General features: G+C 43.1%; 2 protein-coding genes across 7 annotated transcripts; one reads left to right on the top strand and one right to left on the bottom strand.

The window, feature by feature from the left end:
- The first annotated feature begins 126 nt into the window (after positions 1-126).
- Positions 127-4,306, top strand: nudt18 (nudix (nucleoside diphosphate linked moiety X)-type motif 18). The gene is made up of 3 exons (XM_027030288.3): positions 127-660; positions 1,748-1,961; positions 2,989-4,306. Exons 1-3 carry the CDS (start codon positions 499-501, stop codon positions 3,630-3,632), a joined length of 1,020 nt encoding a protein of 339 aa, XP_026886089.3. The 5' UTR covers positions 127-498; the 3' UTR covers positions 3,633-4,306.
- fhip2b (FHF complex subunit HOOK interacting protein 2B) lies at positions 4,185-15,034 on the bottom strand. Of its 6 annotated transcripts, XM_027030287.3 has the most exons (17): positions 14,563-15,032; positions 13,267-13,345; positions 12,778-12,947; positions 12,241-12,345; positions 11,218-11,337; positions 10,906-11,061; positions 10,226-10,422; positions 9,518-9,635; positions 9,206-9,282; positions 8,533-8,731; positions 8,189-8,358; positions 7,917-8,057; positions 7,684-7,774; positions 7,229-7,372; positions 6,949-7,089; positions 6,338-6,438; positions 4,185-6,114 (listed from the first exon to the last, which is right to left on the bottom strand). In XM_027030287.3, exons 1-17 carry the CDS (start codon positions 14,611-14,613, stop codon positions 5,988-5,990), a joined length of 2,187 nt encoding a protein of 728 aa, XP_026886088.3. In that variant the 5' UTR covers positions 14,614-15,032; the 3' UTR covers positions 4,185-5,987. The 6 variants fall into 6 exon arrangements, with proteins under 6 accessions (XP_026886088.3, XP_081559814.1, XP_081559813.1 ...); XM_081703688.1 differs by lacking the exon at positions 6,949-7,089 and having other exon boundaries at positions 14,563-15,033; XM_081703687.1 differs by lacking the exon at positions 12,241-12,345.
- Between the last annotated feature and the right edge of the window lie 3,681 nt (positions 15,035-18,715).

Raw genomic sequence — 18,715 nt, forward strand, 5'->3', positions numbered from 1 at the left:
ACTTTGTCATTTGGGGCGGGGAGGGGGGGGGAGGTAGTCAAAAATTACAACCTATATTTTGTGTTCTTACAATTGACGGTGGTGCGCTGTTTAGAAAAATATCGCTATTCCTTATTCATATAACACGGTACGTCTCAAACTGTGACTAGATGTCTATCTATGTATGATATCCAATGGTAAAAAAAAAGCAGAACTGCCGTGCGTCGTTTCAAAGCACCACGTAACTGTTAGTAGATCCCTTACTCGGTCAACCAATAGCTTAGCTGCGTAAAATGTCGACACCCGCTTCCCTTGTGCCACACAATGTGCTTCTGTCGAGTAGCTAACTGGCTACATGTCTTTATTTTGTGACGATAACAGTCATTTGCAAAAAATAACTTTCGCATATATAACTCGTCACTGGGTTAGTTAGTTAGTTAGTTAGGTAGTAAACGTCCGACGGGACAGGAGTCCACAGTGGGTGTCGGCGCACCAAGTGGCAGCCTCGCCTATACGAGCATGGAGTCGACGTCTGAACACCTGGACGAAAACGTCGAAAGGATTGTTAACGGAGAGGGGCTGGAGGTCACGGCGTTGGATGCGGCGTCTGAGCAGGCGAAGGCCGTCACCCTGAGGAAGACGGTCTGCTACATTGTGAGCGCTGTCATCTTCAACACTAAGGCGAGTGAAAACGTTATGAAAACGTTATCATCACCCCTTTCCAACAACGTTGGGCATGATCATCACCGTCGTTATATTTAAAAGTCAGTCCGATAGCGCTGTAAAATAGGTTAGTTAGTTCACTATTTTTGTATGAATTTGATGCACAGTGTGGGTATGCTTCAGTATCCGAAGTGTTTTTTAAATAGCTAAGTTAAGAATATATATTCGACCCAAGGCGTCCGGAAGGCTGCTTGTCCTATCATTAGGACGCTACTGTAAGTCTCATTTTTACTTGGGTTGGGGGTTTGGGGTTTCCTGCTATCCAGTTTCAGGTCAAAGGGAGCAGCATGCAAAAGTGTCCGGTTCTGAGGGCGTAAACGCCTCCTTGTACGTTTAATACACATTAATTGCAGACACCCTTGATCATGAGGAGTTAGTGATGGCGAATCTTTCTGAAGCTTTTGAAGCTTGTTGAAAGCACTGTAATGCGTGTAGGTGACATCTGCTGGTGTGGTCACGGAAGAGAGGACGACGACGCTTAAAGCCTCCGGGAACCTATTACATTAGACGCTGGGTGCACAAGTAGATTAATGAGACCTAACGACTTTCTAAATGTATTTGTAACTTTATATGTCACATCTTGAATACAAGTTGATACATTTTGTAGCCTGTTGTACATATTCATGAAGTTTTTCTTTCATCTGTTTTAGCTAATCAGAACCGACAATAGACCACTCCTTTAATGATTTAAAGGGCCCGTCCATATCCTAATTTTTTCTTATGTACTTTTCCTTGATTGTCCACTTTTGTGTGCCTTTATGTTCCAATTTTCCAATCTCTTTATCCTCTAGAACTAAACAGGCTGATTCCAGTACTGCACCTTTAAGACAGCTATAAGAGAAACAACCTCTCTTCAGATTGACTGCCCTGTGTTATGCCTTCAAAAAGCAATTAAAAAGCACTCAGAGCTGAAACATGCCTGAGAACTGCATGGATTTAATATTATGGCTTAGACAGGGATCATCCTAGCATGTTTTCAAAGCCATTCATGCGTGCATCTCTCTCAACCGTATCTTCGCCCTGCGTGTGCATGTGTGCACTGTAGGGGGAGGTGCTGATGGTGCAGGAGGTGAAGAGGGAGTGTTATGGTCACTGGTACCTCCCTGCGGGGCGCATGGAGGCGGGGGAGAGCATCATCGAGGCTCTACAGAGGGAGGTCAGAGAAGAAGCCGGAGTGGACTGTCGGCCAATCACACTGCTGCTCGTGCAGGAACGTGGGCCACGGTGGATCCGATTTGCCTTTCTTGCCGAGGTGACAGGTCAGAGCTGGTGGCATCACATCAACATTTGTCGTGCCATTCACTTTATTAACCGTGAGCTGACCAATCAGGCTACAGACCAAAATGAAGAGAGCATTATTAATGTCATTAGTTATTAACCTTTTATTAAAGGAATTCACCTTTAATAAAACCTCAGGGTAGTTTGAGGTTTAGAATTTGTTGTTTTGTCAAAAGCAGTACTTGCAGTACAAACAAAAAAAGTCAAAATATTTTAATTTACTTTGAATGCTGAATAAAATGTTTTTGTTTATTTCGTTTTTGAATCTCAAAAGTACCCTGATATTGGACATCTTCAAATCGAGACTAAACATCTATTTAATTTGGCTTTTAGTTAGGCCCAAGACACCATTTTTTGTTCTTAAGGACAGTTGTATGCTGCTATTCTACAGCTTTAGTTTTAATGCACTTTATATCTTTTATTAAATCATATTTAATATTTTGTCAAATTAATTTGATCTGTTTCTATTTTAATCTAAACATTTCATCTATAAATATATAGTCTTTAATTTTCCTATTGTGTTCTATTTAAATCAACTATTTAAATCAATTTCATTTTATTTAAATAATTTGTTTTTGTAAAAATGTTTTTCTCTTTTTGGCAAAAACCGTCCTAAGGTGATAGAGCTGAGTGTAATAAACCAATTTTAATTCTTCCATGTCTGTGTAAAGTACTTTGAATTGCGACTGTGCATGAAAAGTAATATGCAAATATATTCCTTGACTTTAGTTTTAATGCTGGAGTATTCATTCAACTATACAGACAAGTTTACTAATGCTTTACCAGTTGGTATTTATCCTCAGCCACAATAAGTAGCAGCATTGATCACATCATCAGTCTTTCCTAACGCAGTTTTCTGGGACCCCTAAATGGTCCTACACCTAAACCTGTTAATCAAGAACAGTGAATACACAAAGAAAAAATGTGGACAACATGGGCCCTGAAAACTGGGTTGGGAAACACTGGTTCAGTTTTCATTAACCAAGCCTTCCTTCTTCCTTCCACCAGGGGGCAATCTAAAGACAACTGCCGAGGCCGACTTTGAGTCGCTTCAGGCGCAGTGGTGGGACCGAGAGGCTCCTCTTCCTCTCCGTAGCCAGGACATCCTTGCGCTTATAGACGCTGGCATAAAATATCGTCAGAGGCCTTGGTTTCCCATATCCCTCCCCACCAACCTGCCCTGCCATGTTGTCTGTCAGAGGCTGCTGTTCACCTTCACGAGTGCCGGTACCAGCCCTGGAGACAATGACGAAGAACGTCTGTGGCTGCTGCTAGGCAACCGTGCTGGTGACGGTGAGACAGAGACGCGCCCCCACCTTCCCATAGTGGTCACAGCAAAAACGCACACTTTCGCGTGGGCGGGGCTCAAACTCCTTCAGGAGTGCCTGCCCTCGTCCTGCCTCATGCTAACTGCTAACATCCGTGGGGTGCTAGGTGTGCAGCACAGTGGAAGAGTCCCCGGCGAGATGGACGGGATCTGCTTCAACACTCTTGCAACGCTGGAACACTTGGAGAAGGGTGCTAATCTCATTGGCCCACCACCATTGGAGAGTGAGAGTTATAGATGGCATGAAGTGACCAATCAGAGCCTGAGGACAAAGATACTGCAGAGGATAAAAGATATGTCACTCTTGCCTGTGCACAGCCTTTAATGATTTGAGGTTTTATTTAAATGCACTAAGGTACTTTACAGAGGAAACTGGACTATAGTAGCAGTTAGTCTAAGGTAACACCTTTAAGATGCAATGCTCTCTAAAACGCTCGAGCCTGCTATATACATTAACTTGAAATGGCTTTATGGATGTTGTAGAACAATATGATGTGTAAGTTTTAATAATAATATAATTCCATTAAGTAATTACTTCCACACGACAGTTCAGCCTGCTGGTCCAATATGTGATCTGTACAGACAGAGGATAAATGTAGAATGACAGGTGGTCTCATGAAGAACAGGTAAATAAACATGTAACGTGTACAGCATGGCATGTAGGGAAGAATCTGTATATTTTGGCTACTTAATGTAAAAAGTTTACGAAGCAGAGGTACTGTTTTATTTACCAAGGTGGAACTGAGACTATACTGAGAGAAGAACTGCATAGTTTATACCAAATGCATTTGCTTTAATAAATCTCTGGTTGAACTCAAAAAGATCAGCAAATACTGAAATGAATGCCATGTGTTTATAGCATGAGATTTAAAAAAAGAATTTTTGAAATGTATTTATTGATTTACTGACAGAAAAGCAGGGTTTTTTTTACTAGGGAGATGCCTTGTATCAAGAGTCACACCACTCATTTTATAATAAAACCTTTTAGTGATGCAGGTTCATTTGATCATGTTCCATATTTACACCTTTAATAAACTGCCACATTCTTTTCCATAGAAAACAAATTCATCGGAGAAAAGTGGTGATTAAATAAGAGAATTCAGACCTATACTCCACACAACACACACAAATGTTTTTGCACACCCCTTGCCTTTTGGTTCAATTTGTGCAATTAAAATACACATAGTTGCATGTCCATATACAAATTATCACTTATAAGAAAGGTGATAGATAAAAGATAAATATATCTCTTTACATACTAATTTTACATATAATAATGCAAGAGTGGAGGACAGGAAGGAGTCCGGTTTCATTTTAAGTTAATTTTTAAAATTGCATCTTGGTTAATAGTGATATCTTGAAAGACTACTGCTCCCTTGTCTTATTACTGATGCACTGAAATTACTATTGCCCCATTGGCTTATTACTGATGCACTGAAATTACTACTGCTCCATTGTCTTATTACTGATGTACTAAAATTACTACTGCTCCACTGGCTTATTACTGATGTACTGAAATTACTACTGCTCCATTGGCTTATCAGTGATCTTTCTGCTTGGAGGTTTTAGCTAAACAAGTCAAGGTTACCTAGACAGCACACTGAACATGTTCAGGGAGTTAAAAAATGTGCAGTGGCTCAACACATAGATGCTACTAAAGGTCTTGACTGAGTACACCAGGTCGGCAGACCTCCAGGACTGGAACTGGCCACCCCTAGTTTAGAGACCCCAAGACATTCCTGGAGCTGCTCTGTCACACCTGGTTTCAAGTCATCAGTTAATTACCAGGCTCAGTAGTTGTGTTTGAGCAAAGAAATCAGCAAACCATGTTTGTCTCTGGCCCAGGACCTTGCTGAGTTCTCTAGATCAGTGTCTGAAAACTGCAGTCCTGGAGGGCAGCTACACTGTACCATTCATTGTTTAGTATCCAACACATTAAATACATGTCTGTTGATGCGTTCACATGTTAATGCTGCAAGCACTAAACTGTGGAGTGCTGTGACCCTCGCAAATCTGAATTTGAGTATTCAGTTGTAGATTATGACTCAGCACTAATAATGTCATATGTCAAAATATATGTCATATTGTATCCGGTCCAAAAGATACAAAGTTCTTTCTTTTGATCTGTGCAGTGATTTGCGAGCTTGAAAAATCGCATTGTCATTTCATCATCGTCTGATGAGCGTGCCATCCTACCGACATGTGTAGCCCTGGTAAACAAGCAGCTTTGCACAGACATGTGCGATGACATTCTCCACCACCTACCGCACACAGCTGACACTACTGTACTCATCTTTAGCACCATTACAACCCTTTTCTCACAGGAAGCTGAAAAACATTCATTATAGTATTTCAAAGTAAAAGTCTGTGCAATTGTTAAAGGTACTGTAATTCTTTTTACGTAACAACAGTTGTGTATGTCTTATGGTTTTCAATAGTCTAAAGCCACCTTTTTCGAAAACAGTCTGGTCAAAGGCTGAAGCTCCTCCTGCATGAAGCATGTGACTAGCTTTGAGCCAATCATATGCTTTCAGTACCTGTAATTTGCCTAAAGTGACACATGCCAATGTATTGCACACTGCAGCGCCATTCCACCTCAGCCTGTGCAGGTCACGAGACCTGAGGAACACGCCTGGCTGATATTGTCCTTCTAGTGCAGTCCTGAAGCTTGCTGACTCATTTAAGGGTTGGAGCCCACGTGATGTTCCCGATCTCCCAACGGCAGTTTAACAAAGGCGATCGCTGCCAGCTCCTTACAGAACTCCTCCAGCACGATCACTCCCTTTAACAGGGTGCCATGATCTGTCCTGCAGAAACACACACATTGTTGCTTTCAGAAATCAGGCACTCTGGTATGATTTTTCTTGTTATATTTTCTTAATATTATTACTTGTTTTACTTTTTGAAAGTGTGTCTAGTGCTTTGTCAATATGGTCAGTGTGTTGTTTTACTACATAGTTGTGATGGTGTTTACTGTCAGTACTGGAGATGGTGAAATACTGGGGAGCCTGAGCACTGTCTGGTTCTTACATGGTCTGCTCGTCAAGGCCCATTAGCTGCCTCCTCACTGCCACGACTCTGTGGGTGAAGGAGGGCAGGTGCTGAATACGCTGCATCAGTTCCCCCATCACCTACAGACCGGGAGAAGAAGATTCTCACACACACGGTTCTCATCAACAGCAAGGGAGAGAAAGAGATTAACACACACACACACACACGTGTATATATATTTTTTACATTATAGGGAAGCTGTGTGTGTGTGTGTGTGTGTGTGTGTGTGTGTGTGTGTGTGTGTGTGAGAGAGTCACACACACACACACACACACACACACATACACACACACACACACGTATTATATAAGTGAGTGGTAGAAAAGTGACATGAGCTACAGGATGAGTCATTAAAAACAATTCAATACCTAATTGTTTTTTTTTCTGGTAATGTCTGTTGTTTTGCAGCGTCAACATGGTGATGATGATTTATCGACTGCCTTAAAGACAAATGGGCCGTTTTTCCTTAATTCACTTTTTGCTTGCATCCCTTTACGTCTCTTCCTTTCTCTCCTAACGTGGCCGGCGTGGCAAGATTTAGGCACAAAACTCCAAGAAGGTGGAGTCATCTTGCGTGTGTGAGGACTCACCCTGACCAGGGTGGAGAAGAGGGAGCGTGCACCGGGGCTCAGGCTGATGTAGGGGTCCAGCAGGTACTCGTGCAAGTGGGGGTGGGGGAAGGCGGCCAGGCAGGACAGCACCGACGTCACCTGCAGGTTCAGCACGTACGGCTGCGTCGCGCGCAGACAGGGCGGGGAGACGAGAGAGCGTGCGAGAGCGGCACAGAGTGGACGCGCGAGTAAGGCTCTGGACATGAACCTGGTACGTTTTTGGAAGGAGTGACGCCTGAACGGAAAGCATAATGTCTACCTGCTCCAGGATGCGTGCTATCCGGTCAAACAGCACTTTGAGGAAGTGACCTTCATAGAAGTCTGCAGCAGAGAGGTGGACGTCAGTGGGTTTGGGTGTGTCTGGCCAGCCCCACTCCACAGACAGAGACGAGCACTCTTTTAACTTTTAGAGAGAGAGAGAGAGAGAGAGAGATTGAAACAGGGATGGAGGAAGGAGAGAGAGGAACTGTTAGTTTATCTGTATTGTGTACCATGTTACAAAACTTGCGTTGTTCTGAATAGCAGATGGGCCAGACTGACTGATAACTGCTTGAGGCTTAAACTTATCATCCTGCAACAGCTTTGTGTCTTCGTGACACAGAACCATTTAAATTCAAAATTTTCCTAATACGGTCATGCACCACTTCTGGGCAGTTCCTGCCAGCGTTCTTTACCATGGGACTGGTGCGAGAGGCTTAGTGGGTTTCCCCTTACCGATTTAAGAGCATCGTGCACGTATGTCTCGCATCCTGCTCCCTGCACGAGGTGAGATGTTTTAGCCTCTTGAGGCACTAAACAGAGAAAACTGACAAAGAAAGAGAAAAAAGAGCAACACAAAAGCAAGCCGTAAGAGTACGTAAACAGCAATACGTCACCAAAACCACGTCACCTGCCCTAAACTTAAACTATGCTAATAAACCGCTGCGTGAAGATGGTTCTTGTAGCACCTGTTAACCGTCTCCGCTATCTGTGTGTGCGCACTGGACCTCTTCTCCCCCTTATGGCTGGAGAGACACAGCAGGGGCTCTGAGCCGCCAAACCCACCGTCTGCGTAGATGCCTGGGACAAAGGGATCCTCCTCCAGTTCACTGAGGGAGAGAGGGAGAGAGGGAGAGAGAGAGAGAGCGAGAGCGTATGTACTGTGAGACAAAAGGTACAATGGCTTTAAGACAGTATATATACACTGGAAATAGCTCATGTTAGTAATTTTTCTCCTCACTCAGACTCCTCCAAGAGATCAGGCTCTGTTCCCAGTCTTTCGTCTCCACCCCCTGACCCTGGCAGCCTATAAGAGCGGCTCTCCAGATTCCGCAGCACAAGATTGGTCAGGATGTGTCTATTTGGCTTCTTCAGGAGCTCTTCAAACAGCTGTAATGTGACGATGCTAATCTGCGATTTATAAATAAACACAAATACAAAATTTGACGTTACTGTAAAGCATGCCGTAAAGTCTCTACATGACGGTTACAATGAGCTAAGAATGAAAAAGGGTTACTTAGATATCAAATCAAATTTCCCTAATAACCACTGTAAATGAGTACACACACACACACACACACACACCTCATCTGAGATGTGGTCGCAATGCTCGATGAGATGGTAGCGTAGCACGGGTGGCTGTGGGGGTGTGTCAGCCCGCTGCTCAGGGTCTGTGTCGCTGCCCAGGAGAAAGAGCACCATCTGGTGCAGCAGGGCCACAGAGTGGACGTACCGCACGGAACACGACAGCAGGGCAGTGTGGGTCAGCACAACGACCTCTGACCTGCACCACCACAAACACGTAGGGCAGGAAAATGACGGCAAGTTGTGATGGAAGACAGGAAGAGCTGGCATATGTGCATATGTGTCAAGGTTCAGATAGTGTATATCCGTTCTCTTTCCTTAAATTTCTTCCCTTAACATCATTGCTGCTGTAGCAACATCTGACAATATAAAAAGATTTGTCTTTAATGTAATGTCCATTAGCATTAAAATACCTTGTGACAAATCTTTATCTTAATGTCATAATCTTTAGTATGACAAATCCTTAACTGTAAATTTTGGCTTTCAGAATAACATAACCAGTGAGCATGTGTAAAAGTTTGAACATGGGAAAAGATAGAAACTACAAGAAACAATTGCTGTAGAAAAACTGTCACATTAAACTTTGCAGAATGGAAAAGTAACTTATTTTCTCTTAAAGACTTCCTGAAACAGGGCAACATGACCAGGGTGCGTAAACTCAAGTCTGACTCACACTTGTAGCAGCTGGGGCTGGACAACTCCCGTGAGCCACTGCTGGTGAAGAGCTGAGGAAAGTTTAACAGCAAATACCTGCACTCAAAACACACACACACACACACACACACACAAATAAATAAATTATAGGGGCATAGGGGTCACAGTAGACTGTCCAGTCTGTATGAATGATAATGTATGGACCATATAAATTGTTAATTGCTGGATCTGTTGCGCAAATTTCTGATAATCTGCTAATAAAGGGAACTGTGTGATATGGTATGGTGAATGATTACTCGAGAGTAAAAGTTAATCTGATGTCATTTGCTACCTGGGGGGCTTTGTTTATGAGCTGGTCGCAGTAGTCGAGCCAGGAGAAGAAGCGGTCCACATGCTCCTGGCCAGGGAATGATGGTCTGTCCCCTGCTCCGCCCTGAGACACCTCAGCCCTGCCAAGACAAGGCTTATGTGTCACGCCATCGCCGTCTTGATAACACGAAGGCAAATGGAAATGTCTACTGGTTTAAATACTCGACGAAACCTTCCCTTTAATTATTCACTGGAGTACAGCTGCAACTAGGCTCACAAAGCTGTGAGGTAAATAAACTGTGACAACGTTGTGCACGTGTACACACACACGCATGAGTCCTTGCTCATACTGCACTGCACTTTCCTGCATGGTCCCCTGGTACATGCTTGGCACCATAGCCCACAGGTGTCTGTCCTATTTAGCTTTTCCTGCTACCTACATAATCTGTTCCTTCCGCAGCCCTGGAAGCATGCAGTGTTCAGATGGCTAGCTAAGTGTTTAGCAGCCACAGTGGAGCAGGCACAAGGTCTAGTGTAATATATTTTCTAATGATGCTTCAAGGTCATGCATGTTATAATTCAGCTCACTGCCACGATGATGATGTCTCCCTTCAGAAGTGTGAGAGGCCAAGCGAGAGCCAAAATATTTCGACACGTTTCATACACACACCCACCCACACACACACACGCACACCCATACACACACCCGAGTGCGCACACCCCTCCCCACCTCCACTGCTTGAGTGCGTAGCTGTGCAGGTCTGCAGGGTCGAGTGTGTTGGGAATGGAGCTGTAGAGATGACACAGTCTCTGTGCCAGCAGGAAGCACAGGGGGGTATGCTGGGACAGCAGCTCAGCGGCCTCCACCTGAGGGACACTCGCCAGGAGCAGTACACTTTCCATCGCCCGCAGGGCAACTCGCCTTTTCTAATATACACACATGCACACACGCATAATCATTAATGATCAATAATTAATCAAGAATAACAAAAACCACAACATTATGCCCTATTCCTCTTGACGCTTCTGTTGTCTAAGCTTAAATGTTCATGGGAAAGAGTTGAACCTTTATTGTCTATCCCAAATCTTCAAAAAAAAAAATACATGCACAAACTAGTATTATTTCAGTTCTGAAGACTTTAAAAGCTTGAATCATAATCTTCACATTGCTCAGTTTATCTGCTTCAGAATCACAGCTGAGAACCCATGTGAAACAAATAAAGCCATCACTATGCCAGGATGAACGCTGAACTCTTTCCCAATTTAGCAGCTGCTACTTTTTTAGCAAGTCTTCTTGTGCTGACATTCCAAACTGGCATTCAAGTAGAAACGACTTCCAACTGGGAAGTCTTTTTCCCTCTCCAAATCCAAAAGCGAACAGCCGAGTCCAAACAACAGGGAGGAGCTCACCTGGCTCCCCGCCAGGTGGGCAAGGACTTGGATGATACCCGGCTGGGCGGGGCTCCGAGAGGGCGGACTCTCTGGAGCAGATGCTCTGCTGGCCCCCTCTTCTACTCGGTCCTCCGACACGGAGCTGGATCTTTGAGGCTTGCCTTCCTTGGTAGTCTATCCACGGTCATTGACAGAGAGGTTATAATCATTTACTCACGAAAACCTCAAACATGCTTGGTTGAAATCAGCGGATCTCCTCGAGAAAGCCTGAACATCCACAGGGCGCCACCCGAGGGCCCTGCCATTAAAACACACAGTGAAATGACACACCTCTAAGATGTAGTTAAGGATGTGGGGGTCTTTCTTCACTCGGGAACAAATGGCAAAGAGAAACTGAGCCTCCTCTTTCTCTGTCTGGGAGTGGGGGAGGCCGCACAAATGAATCAGCTTCTGTGGCAGGCAGAGGAAGACCCAAACACTATGTGAAAACCAAGATAAGAGCTTCTCACATGCACTCATGCCATATCGCCTGGAGCAGAGCTTGCATTTACAAGCAAAGAAGCCTAAATACAGACTAGTGAAAATGCAGAGCCTCCAATAACCAAATATACAGAACTATAAATGTAACCCCAGTAAAAAAAAAATTACAATAAATATCTGAGCAATCACACAGTAAAAATTGTCGCTACTTTGTAAAAAGCAACAACGTGGGTATATGAATGTTTATTTCATTTTTATCTCAAAATGTTTAATGCGATAACAAGCAGTAGTTGTTGTAGTTGTTATTGTATTTAATGCATCATACATATTCTGATTGACTCTTGAAAATGTGGCGCATGATTCCATAAACGTTTAGCCTAAAATGAGCAGGGGAATCTTAGCGAGCAGCACGCTCGCAGCGGTTTGTACTTTTAACGAGCAAAAGCAAAAATGAAAATATCCAGAAATTGTGTATAACCCATTTCCTAAACATAAAAAATAATCAATGGTTTGACAAATCATGCTTTAAAGAGGCTTGTCTGCATAGTTGCACTGCACCTACGCCGCCAAGTGACTCTCTGCTATAGCCCACCACATAATCAGCATTCTTTTTCCAGCTCCTGCTGTCTAGTGTTCTCTAACCTGTCAATCAGTTTAATCAGGTGTGTTATAGAAGAGCCATGACTAAACTGCCTGTGCACTGCAGAAGAACATTAGATTTAATACTGGCATATTATGGACAAAAACACCAAAACACCATTACAGTAGCCTCCGGCTCAATTAATTTTTAATTTCTTAGTGACTTTTGCATTGTTAACACTGTTACTACAAGCACTCTTTATGTTTGTATATGAGCATCAGTTTCTCTCTCACCTGTACTGGGCGATAGACATTGATTATATGGAGCAATGGATTCTGGATCTGGACCAGGACTTTAGTGAAAAATATCAGGACCTGCTGGCTCATTCCAGGCGGATACTGGGAAGAAAGTAGTCTCTGTAGATCTTTGTATTATGCGTCAAACAATTTGACATTTGAGATACTGAATACAATCAAAAAATGATTTGCTAGCATCTGTCATTTTTCTACTAGTAAAACGCCATTATCACGTAAAGACCATGCAGACAGAAAACAATTCAGTTACTGTAAACAAAGCACATATTAATCTTTGCACGTGAAGCACAGATCGCATTAAGAATAGCATGTTACATATCATACTTGCTTCTTAATAAAGGCCAAAAACAGCTGATTGGCCAGACACGCATGTGCATTTGTTAACTGTGCCCATACTACACACAGACACACCCTTCCCATAAAACTGTGTGTGTTACCTGTGCCTTACAAGGCACATATCTTGTCAATCACACACATGTACTATATAACTACCTGTGGTGCGTGGATGCATGTTACCTGTGCCTTCCCCAGTGTGCAGAGGGTCTCTAGCACTTTGTGTTGGAGCAGGTACTCCAGACAGGGTCCAGTCTCCTCATCCTCCTGCCTCCTCTCCTCATACACCAGGATATCCAGCATCTGCCTCAGTCTCCATGGAATATCCGTCTGCTTTACTGGCCGACTCTCATCTACACAGCGCAGGTGGAGACACATTCGTAAGTGTTGACACATTCGCACACAGCACCCTGTCATGGCAAAGCACTCTGTCTGATATTTAACAACAAAAACTCATTTTCAGACCTGGTTTACTCCCAGTACTGACAACACTGAAATATACTGCACTGAATAATAATTGAATAATATGCCTGGTATTTAAAAAGTCAGAACAATAGGTGGAAATGTAGTCATTTCTATTAACACCCTCACATTCCAGTTTGCATTTTTGTCTGCAGGCATCCAAGAAAACTGATTCACATTGCTCAACACTTATGATCTCAAAGGGAATACCTGTAGTTTCAATGTAATAGTTGGTTATTCCTTTCCAGTGATCAATAAATGAGTCCAGCAGATTGATAGATGGCTCCCTCTGAAACAGAAGGAATAAAAAGGCAAGAAGCAAAACAAAGTTTCACACCTACTACATCCTACACACCCCATTAGGGTGGACCTGGTGAGGTAGTTCCACCTATTACATCCTACGCACCCCATTAGGCTGGACCTGGTGAGGGAGTTCCGCCTACTACATCCTACGCACCCCATTAGGCTGGACCTGGTGAGGCAGTTCCGCCTACTACATCCTACGCACCCCATTAGGCTGGACCTGGTGAGGCAGTTCCGCCTACTACATCCTACGCACCCCATTAGGCTGGACCTGGTGAGGCAGTTCCGCCTACTACATCCTACGCACCCCATTAGGCTGGACGTGGTGAGGTAGTTCCACCTACTACATACTACACACCCCATTAGGCTGGACCTGGTGAGGTAGTTCCACCTACTACATACTACACACCCCATTAGGCTGGACCTGGTGAGGTAGTTCCACCTACTACATACTACACACCCCATTAGGCTGGACCTGGTGAGGTAGTTCCACCTACTACATACTACACACCCCATTAGGCTGGACCTGGTGAGGTAGTTCCACAACACTTGTACATAACAAAGGTGTTTGTTATGTTTGACTTGGAGTTTAAGAGACATTTATTCTAGTACAGGCGACTGTCGAGGCGAGCACTCGGAACTTGTAAACTTCCTGCGGCTGCAGTGTTCAGACTTGCAGGACCTGGTCAAACTCGCAGGAATGTCGAACTTTTCTGATGGAACTTCCACGTGAGCAAAACTCAAAACAACAGATTCTGATGGCGATTAACACAGTATATCGCCATACAGTAACGAACAAAACAACCCGTTTGGTTGTTACGTTATGCAACAGCAGATTTAGTTGCTATATGAAGTAACTGTGAAGGCAACCAATGTAACTTTTTTGGAGTTCCCAGCTATCTTCAGTTTCATCACTCTGTATTATCGTTGACTAACAGCTTAGTAGCGCAACCGTTTCCTAGATCAAACAGCTAGCTAGCCAATGCGCCATAAAGTCTTTTAAAAGTATTTTTGTGACAAGACACTTCATTATTGTTGCTTTCCTAGAACAGGTCGATGGCGTTTCGAGCTTTTCAAACTGTCAAGTGCTGTTTACTGAGTGTGCTAGGTTAACAGGCCAATAACCCGACAGTCCCACCAGCTGTCTTGCGTTGTAGAAAAACATCTAGCCTTGAAACTTTAAAAAGTTGACTTATAACTTACCGTCTCCAGTGCCTGCTGGAAAAGGGTTGTCAGTTTATTAAACATGTCCATTTTAGGACCGCTTCTTAATTTCTCTACCCACTGTAATTTGATTCAGACATCGTAACTAGCTTAGCTATTTCCTACGCAGCTATCTTAGCATTGCCGGTGAAGTTATTTTGAAGGCGTCGTTCACGTCAGTTAGCTGTCCTAGTGTCCTAGCCTCCTAGCTAACGTCTCAGTGCCCTAGTGTCCTAGCCTCCTAGCTAACGTCTCAGTGCCCTAGTGTTAGCCTCCTAGCTAACGTCTCAGTGTCCTAGTGTTAGCCTCCTAGCTAACGTCTCAGTGCCCTAGTGTTAGCCTCCTAGCTAACGTCTTAGTGTCCTAGTGATAGCCTCCTAGCTAACGTCTTAGTGTCCTTGTCTTAGCCTCCTAGATAACATCTTAGTGTCCCCTCTGTATCTGCCGGCGGAGGGACGGGCTCTGAAAGGGTGTCCCCTGTCAGTCTAAACTCTAAACCATATGGTTTAGACTGACAGGGGACACCCTTTCAGATGGTTTAGACTGACAGAGCCTGTGTGTGTTTTTATATATATAAAAATATATATTTTTATATATATATATATATATATATATATATATATATATATATATATATATATATATATATATATTATTAGAAAACTATATTCTTCTTTAATAAACATTTTACTTCGTGTGTGTGTGTGTGTGTGTGTGTGTGTGTGTGTGTGTGTGTGTGTGTGTGTGTGTGTAAAAGGATGTTTCAGAAGCGAAAAAGGCCAATAAACACAGTCGACAACTTTGTTAACGTCTTTAGACCACACGCAGTTTAATGCTGTTCTACTGCTACATTGGTCCAGCCTTTGTTCTGAAGATTCATTATTCCCTAAGACACCTTAACATGCATTTTTGAAAAACACTGGAATTTCTACATACTGGAATAGATGCAGAAAACAGGCTTTACGTGGTTTGTGATCTATTAGCTACTATCGTTATATTGAATTATGTATTTACAATTTACACAAATCCATAATTTTATTCTACAATTAAAAACTGCAGATAATGCTATTCTGCTAGGTTCGACAAATCCTGTATTTTGAAATAAGTAAAGACATGAATCTCAGATGGTTATTTATTCATATAATGCCATCTGTATGCTTTAAATGAAGTTTTACAAAATAACAATTCCACAAAACAATTCATGCTGTAATACCATGTTGATCCAGATGAGGGCACAATCAGGTCATGCTACCATAATAATCTGGTCTCTAAAACAGAATAATCTAACATCGAGGAATGAATGCACAGTGTATCCAGTCAGCATTTTGAGAAAAAAAAATGTTTAAAAACTAAAATTAATCAATTGACTTAAAATAATTGAAATAACATTATTTAAATATGATGACAAACACTAAGGGACTGTCTGCTACAGTCATTAAGTTAATATTCCCCATCTGCTTGGGCGGATTTGGAGTAAAGTGTAGGTCAAATGTACTTACAGTATTGCAGCAGCAATGTTTCTAATGTTGTTGTTTTTTTCTATTTGGGTTTTTGTTGTTGTTTTTCTTTTTGCTGCCAATGTAATTTACGGGGATGTTTTCTTTGGAGCCATTTTTCTCAGCTAGTAAAACGACCCCAGTACTGCCTCTAACCTTAGTGCCTGGTATAGCCTGTAAGACCGGTCTAGGCTATATAAGGCCTAGTGCCCAGGGTAGTTATATTTCTGGGAAAAGTGAAACTTACCTTAGGACAATACATAAATTAATCCATTTCACTTTGTTTACTGCAAACTTTGCAGGCATTGAGCTACTTTTTGGTGCTCGGTTCCCGGTAAAACCTTCAAAAACCAGCAGGGGGTGCACTTGTATTTGAAAATTGCAGACGTTTAGTGTGACAAATTAATAATTATGCTCTAGTTGCCCTAACAGTGTTACGTAGACTGTGATATAATATATAGCATATATCCGCAGGGACCTTCAGTCTGTCCAAATGTATGCTCTGTCCGCTCTGTTTCCCATCTTGGATGGGAAAACCCAAGTATTTAATGAGAAAGTGTGAATGCATCATGTGCTTAGTTCCACAGGCTGGGGCACATTCTGTGCCTGTGACATATATCTGCACGGAGCTTGAGCCTTTTGGCAATGAAAAACATAATGTACGAGAAAATACTCAGTTATGAATAAGTAAGACCACGGGAACCCTGATAAATCATCTTCCACTTGTGATTCCTCACAGTGTTTCTGCTTGTTTACAACCGTCTTGGGTCACTGAGGGAGGGTTCCACCTGAGTGCACATCTCTTTTAATTCACTGTTCTAAGGATTACCAGTCAAACACAATACAACTGCCAATTAGATGTACTGAAATATATTTAAGATAAAGTGCACAATCTTAAACTCATGCCTAGAGCACTGATTTGGATAATCCAGACTACAAAATCCAATTAAAAATGTCATTTCGAGAGATTACCATTTTAAGACACGTTGTATTAAAGCGGTGGTAATTAATTTTACTGTTCTTTCTCACTTATTCTCCTCCACCATCCCTTCAAACCCACTCTCCTATCCAAACCTTTTCCAAAAGTCCTTTTCCCTCCTGCATCTGCACAAAAAAATAATTGCCAATCAGGGAGGACTGCCTCCTTGTAAACAAGTCTTGATTGGTTAATACAACCGACTCGTGTCATTTTTTGGTTGCTGATTACAGGGCTCAGGACACAGAGACATTTCTTTCTCACAGAGCGTTTGTGTTTAGCGATAGCTTTCAGAATGTATAGACAGTTTAACCAGGCTGTTCTTAAACTAAAATCGCCTGTGATGGTTCTACACGCTGTGGCTGTGTTTGGCCCTGTAGGAAGAGGTAACTCAGTCTCTGGCCAACGAGGGTACTGTGATTTTATCTCACCAGCATTACTCTGTTTGTCTCTACTCGTCAACCGCCACAGGATGCCAGTCAATCACCCAGGACATTAATCAAACCCCCATCCTGTAGAACAGGCATGCCACTACAAAGCCAAAAACCTGGTTTTGAATTAACACCTGAATTAGGTGTTAACGCATTGCAATAGTTTTAATGTGGCACTGGGAATTTTTCTGCCGCGTGCTTTGTCTGTGTTAGATGACGGCTGCTGGCTCTGATCCAGTATCATCTATTTTTCATAATATTACACACCAACCGTCCTTCTTTCCTTTGGAAATATTCTTCGAAAATAACTTAAAAACACCAAGACGTAGTTAAAACTGCATCATTCACATTTCTCCTTAATATATTCTGTAGCTTATAACTGAAATCTCTTTACATGTTAATTGAAGGGTCTACAATGCACACCCCCCCCCCCCCCCCCATAATTAAACCACAGAATGCCTCTGATCCTCCAGGGGACCCTCGTGCACAAAGCGAGCTAAAAATAGCAGCGGCCATTCAAGTTTAGGCTGAACCCCCGCCGGTTGCTCTCCTCAGACCTTCCTCGTGTTTCCTCTCGTAGGCTCGGTCTGGTTTCCTGCACATTCTCCTGCCCCCGGTGCGCTCTCCTCCACACACGCGCTCTCTTTTATCCCCCTTTACCCCCCTTTTTCCCCCTCTTTATTTTTTCTCTGTTAGGCTTCTATGCATCCCTGACATTGCTACTTAGCAACAGTCTCCAGGGCTACACGATCTGTCCTGTCTCCACTTCTTTCATTCTGCCTCTCAGCTTCAGTGTCTCACTCTTTGTTTAGGCAGCATGCGACTGACAGTCTCTCTCTCCCTCTCTCTCTCTCTCTCTCATCCTCTCTTTCTCGTTCTGTCTGTCTTTCTCTTTGTCTGTGTCTCTCTCTCCGTCTCTCCCTCTCTCTCTCTCTCTCTCATCCTCTCTTTCTCGTTCTGTCTGTCTTTCTCTTTGTCTGTGTCTCTCTCTCCGTCTCTCCCTCTCTCTCTCTCTCTCTCTCATCCTCTCTTTCTCGTTCTGTCTGTCTTTCTCTTTGTCTGTGTCTCTCTCTCCCTCTCTCTCCGTCTCTCTCTCTCTCTCTCATCCTCTCTTTCTCGTTCTGTCTGTCTTTCTCTTTGTCTGTGTCTCTCTCTCCGTCTCTCCCTCTCTCTCTCTCTCTCTCTCATCCTCTCTTTCTCGTTCTGTCTGTCTTTCTCTTTGTCTGTGTCTCTCTCTCCATCTCTCCCTC

Source organism: Electrophorus electricus, chromosome 20 (genome assembly GCF_041902795.1).
Source record: "Electrophorus electricus isolate QZ-2024a chromosome 20, ASM4190279v1, whole genome shotgun sequence".
NCBI classification, from domain to species: domain Eukaryota; kingdom Metazoa; phylum Chordata; class Actinopteri; order Gymnotiformes; family Gymnotidae; genus Electrophorus; species Electrophorus electricus.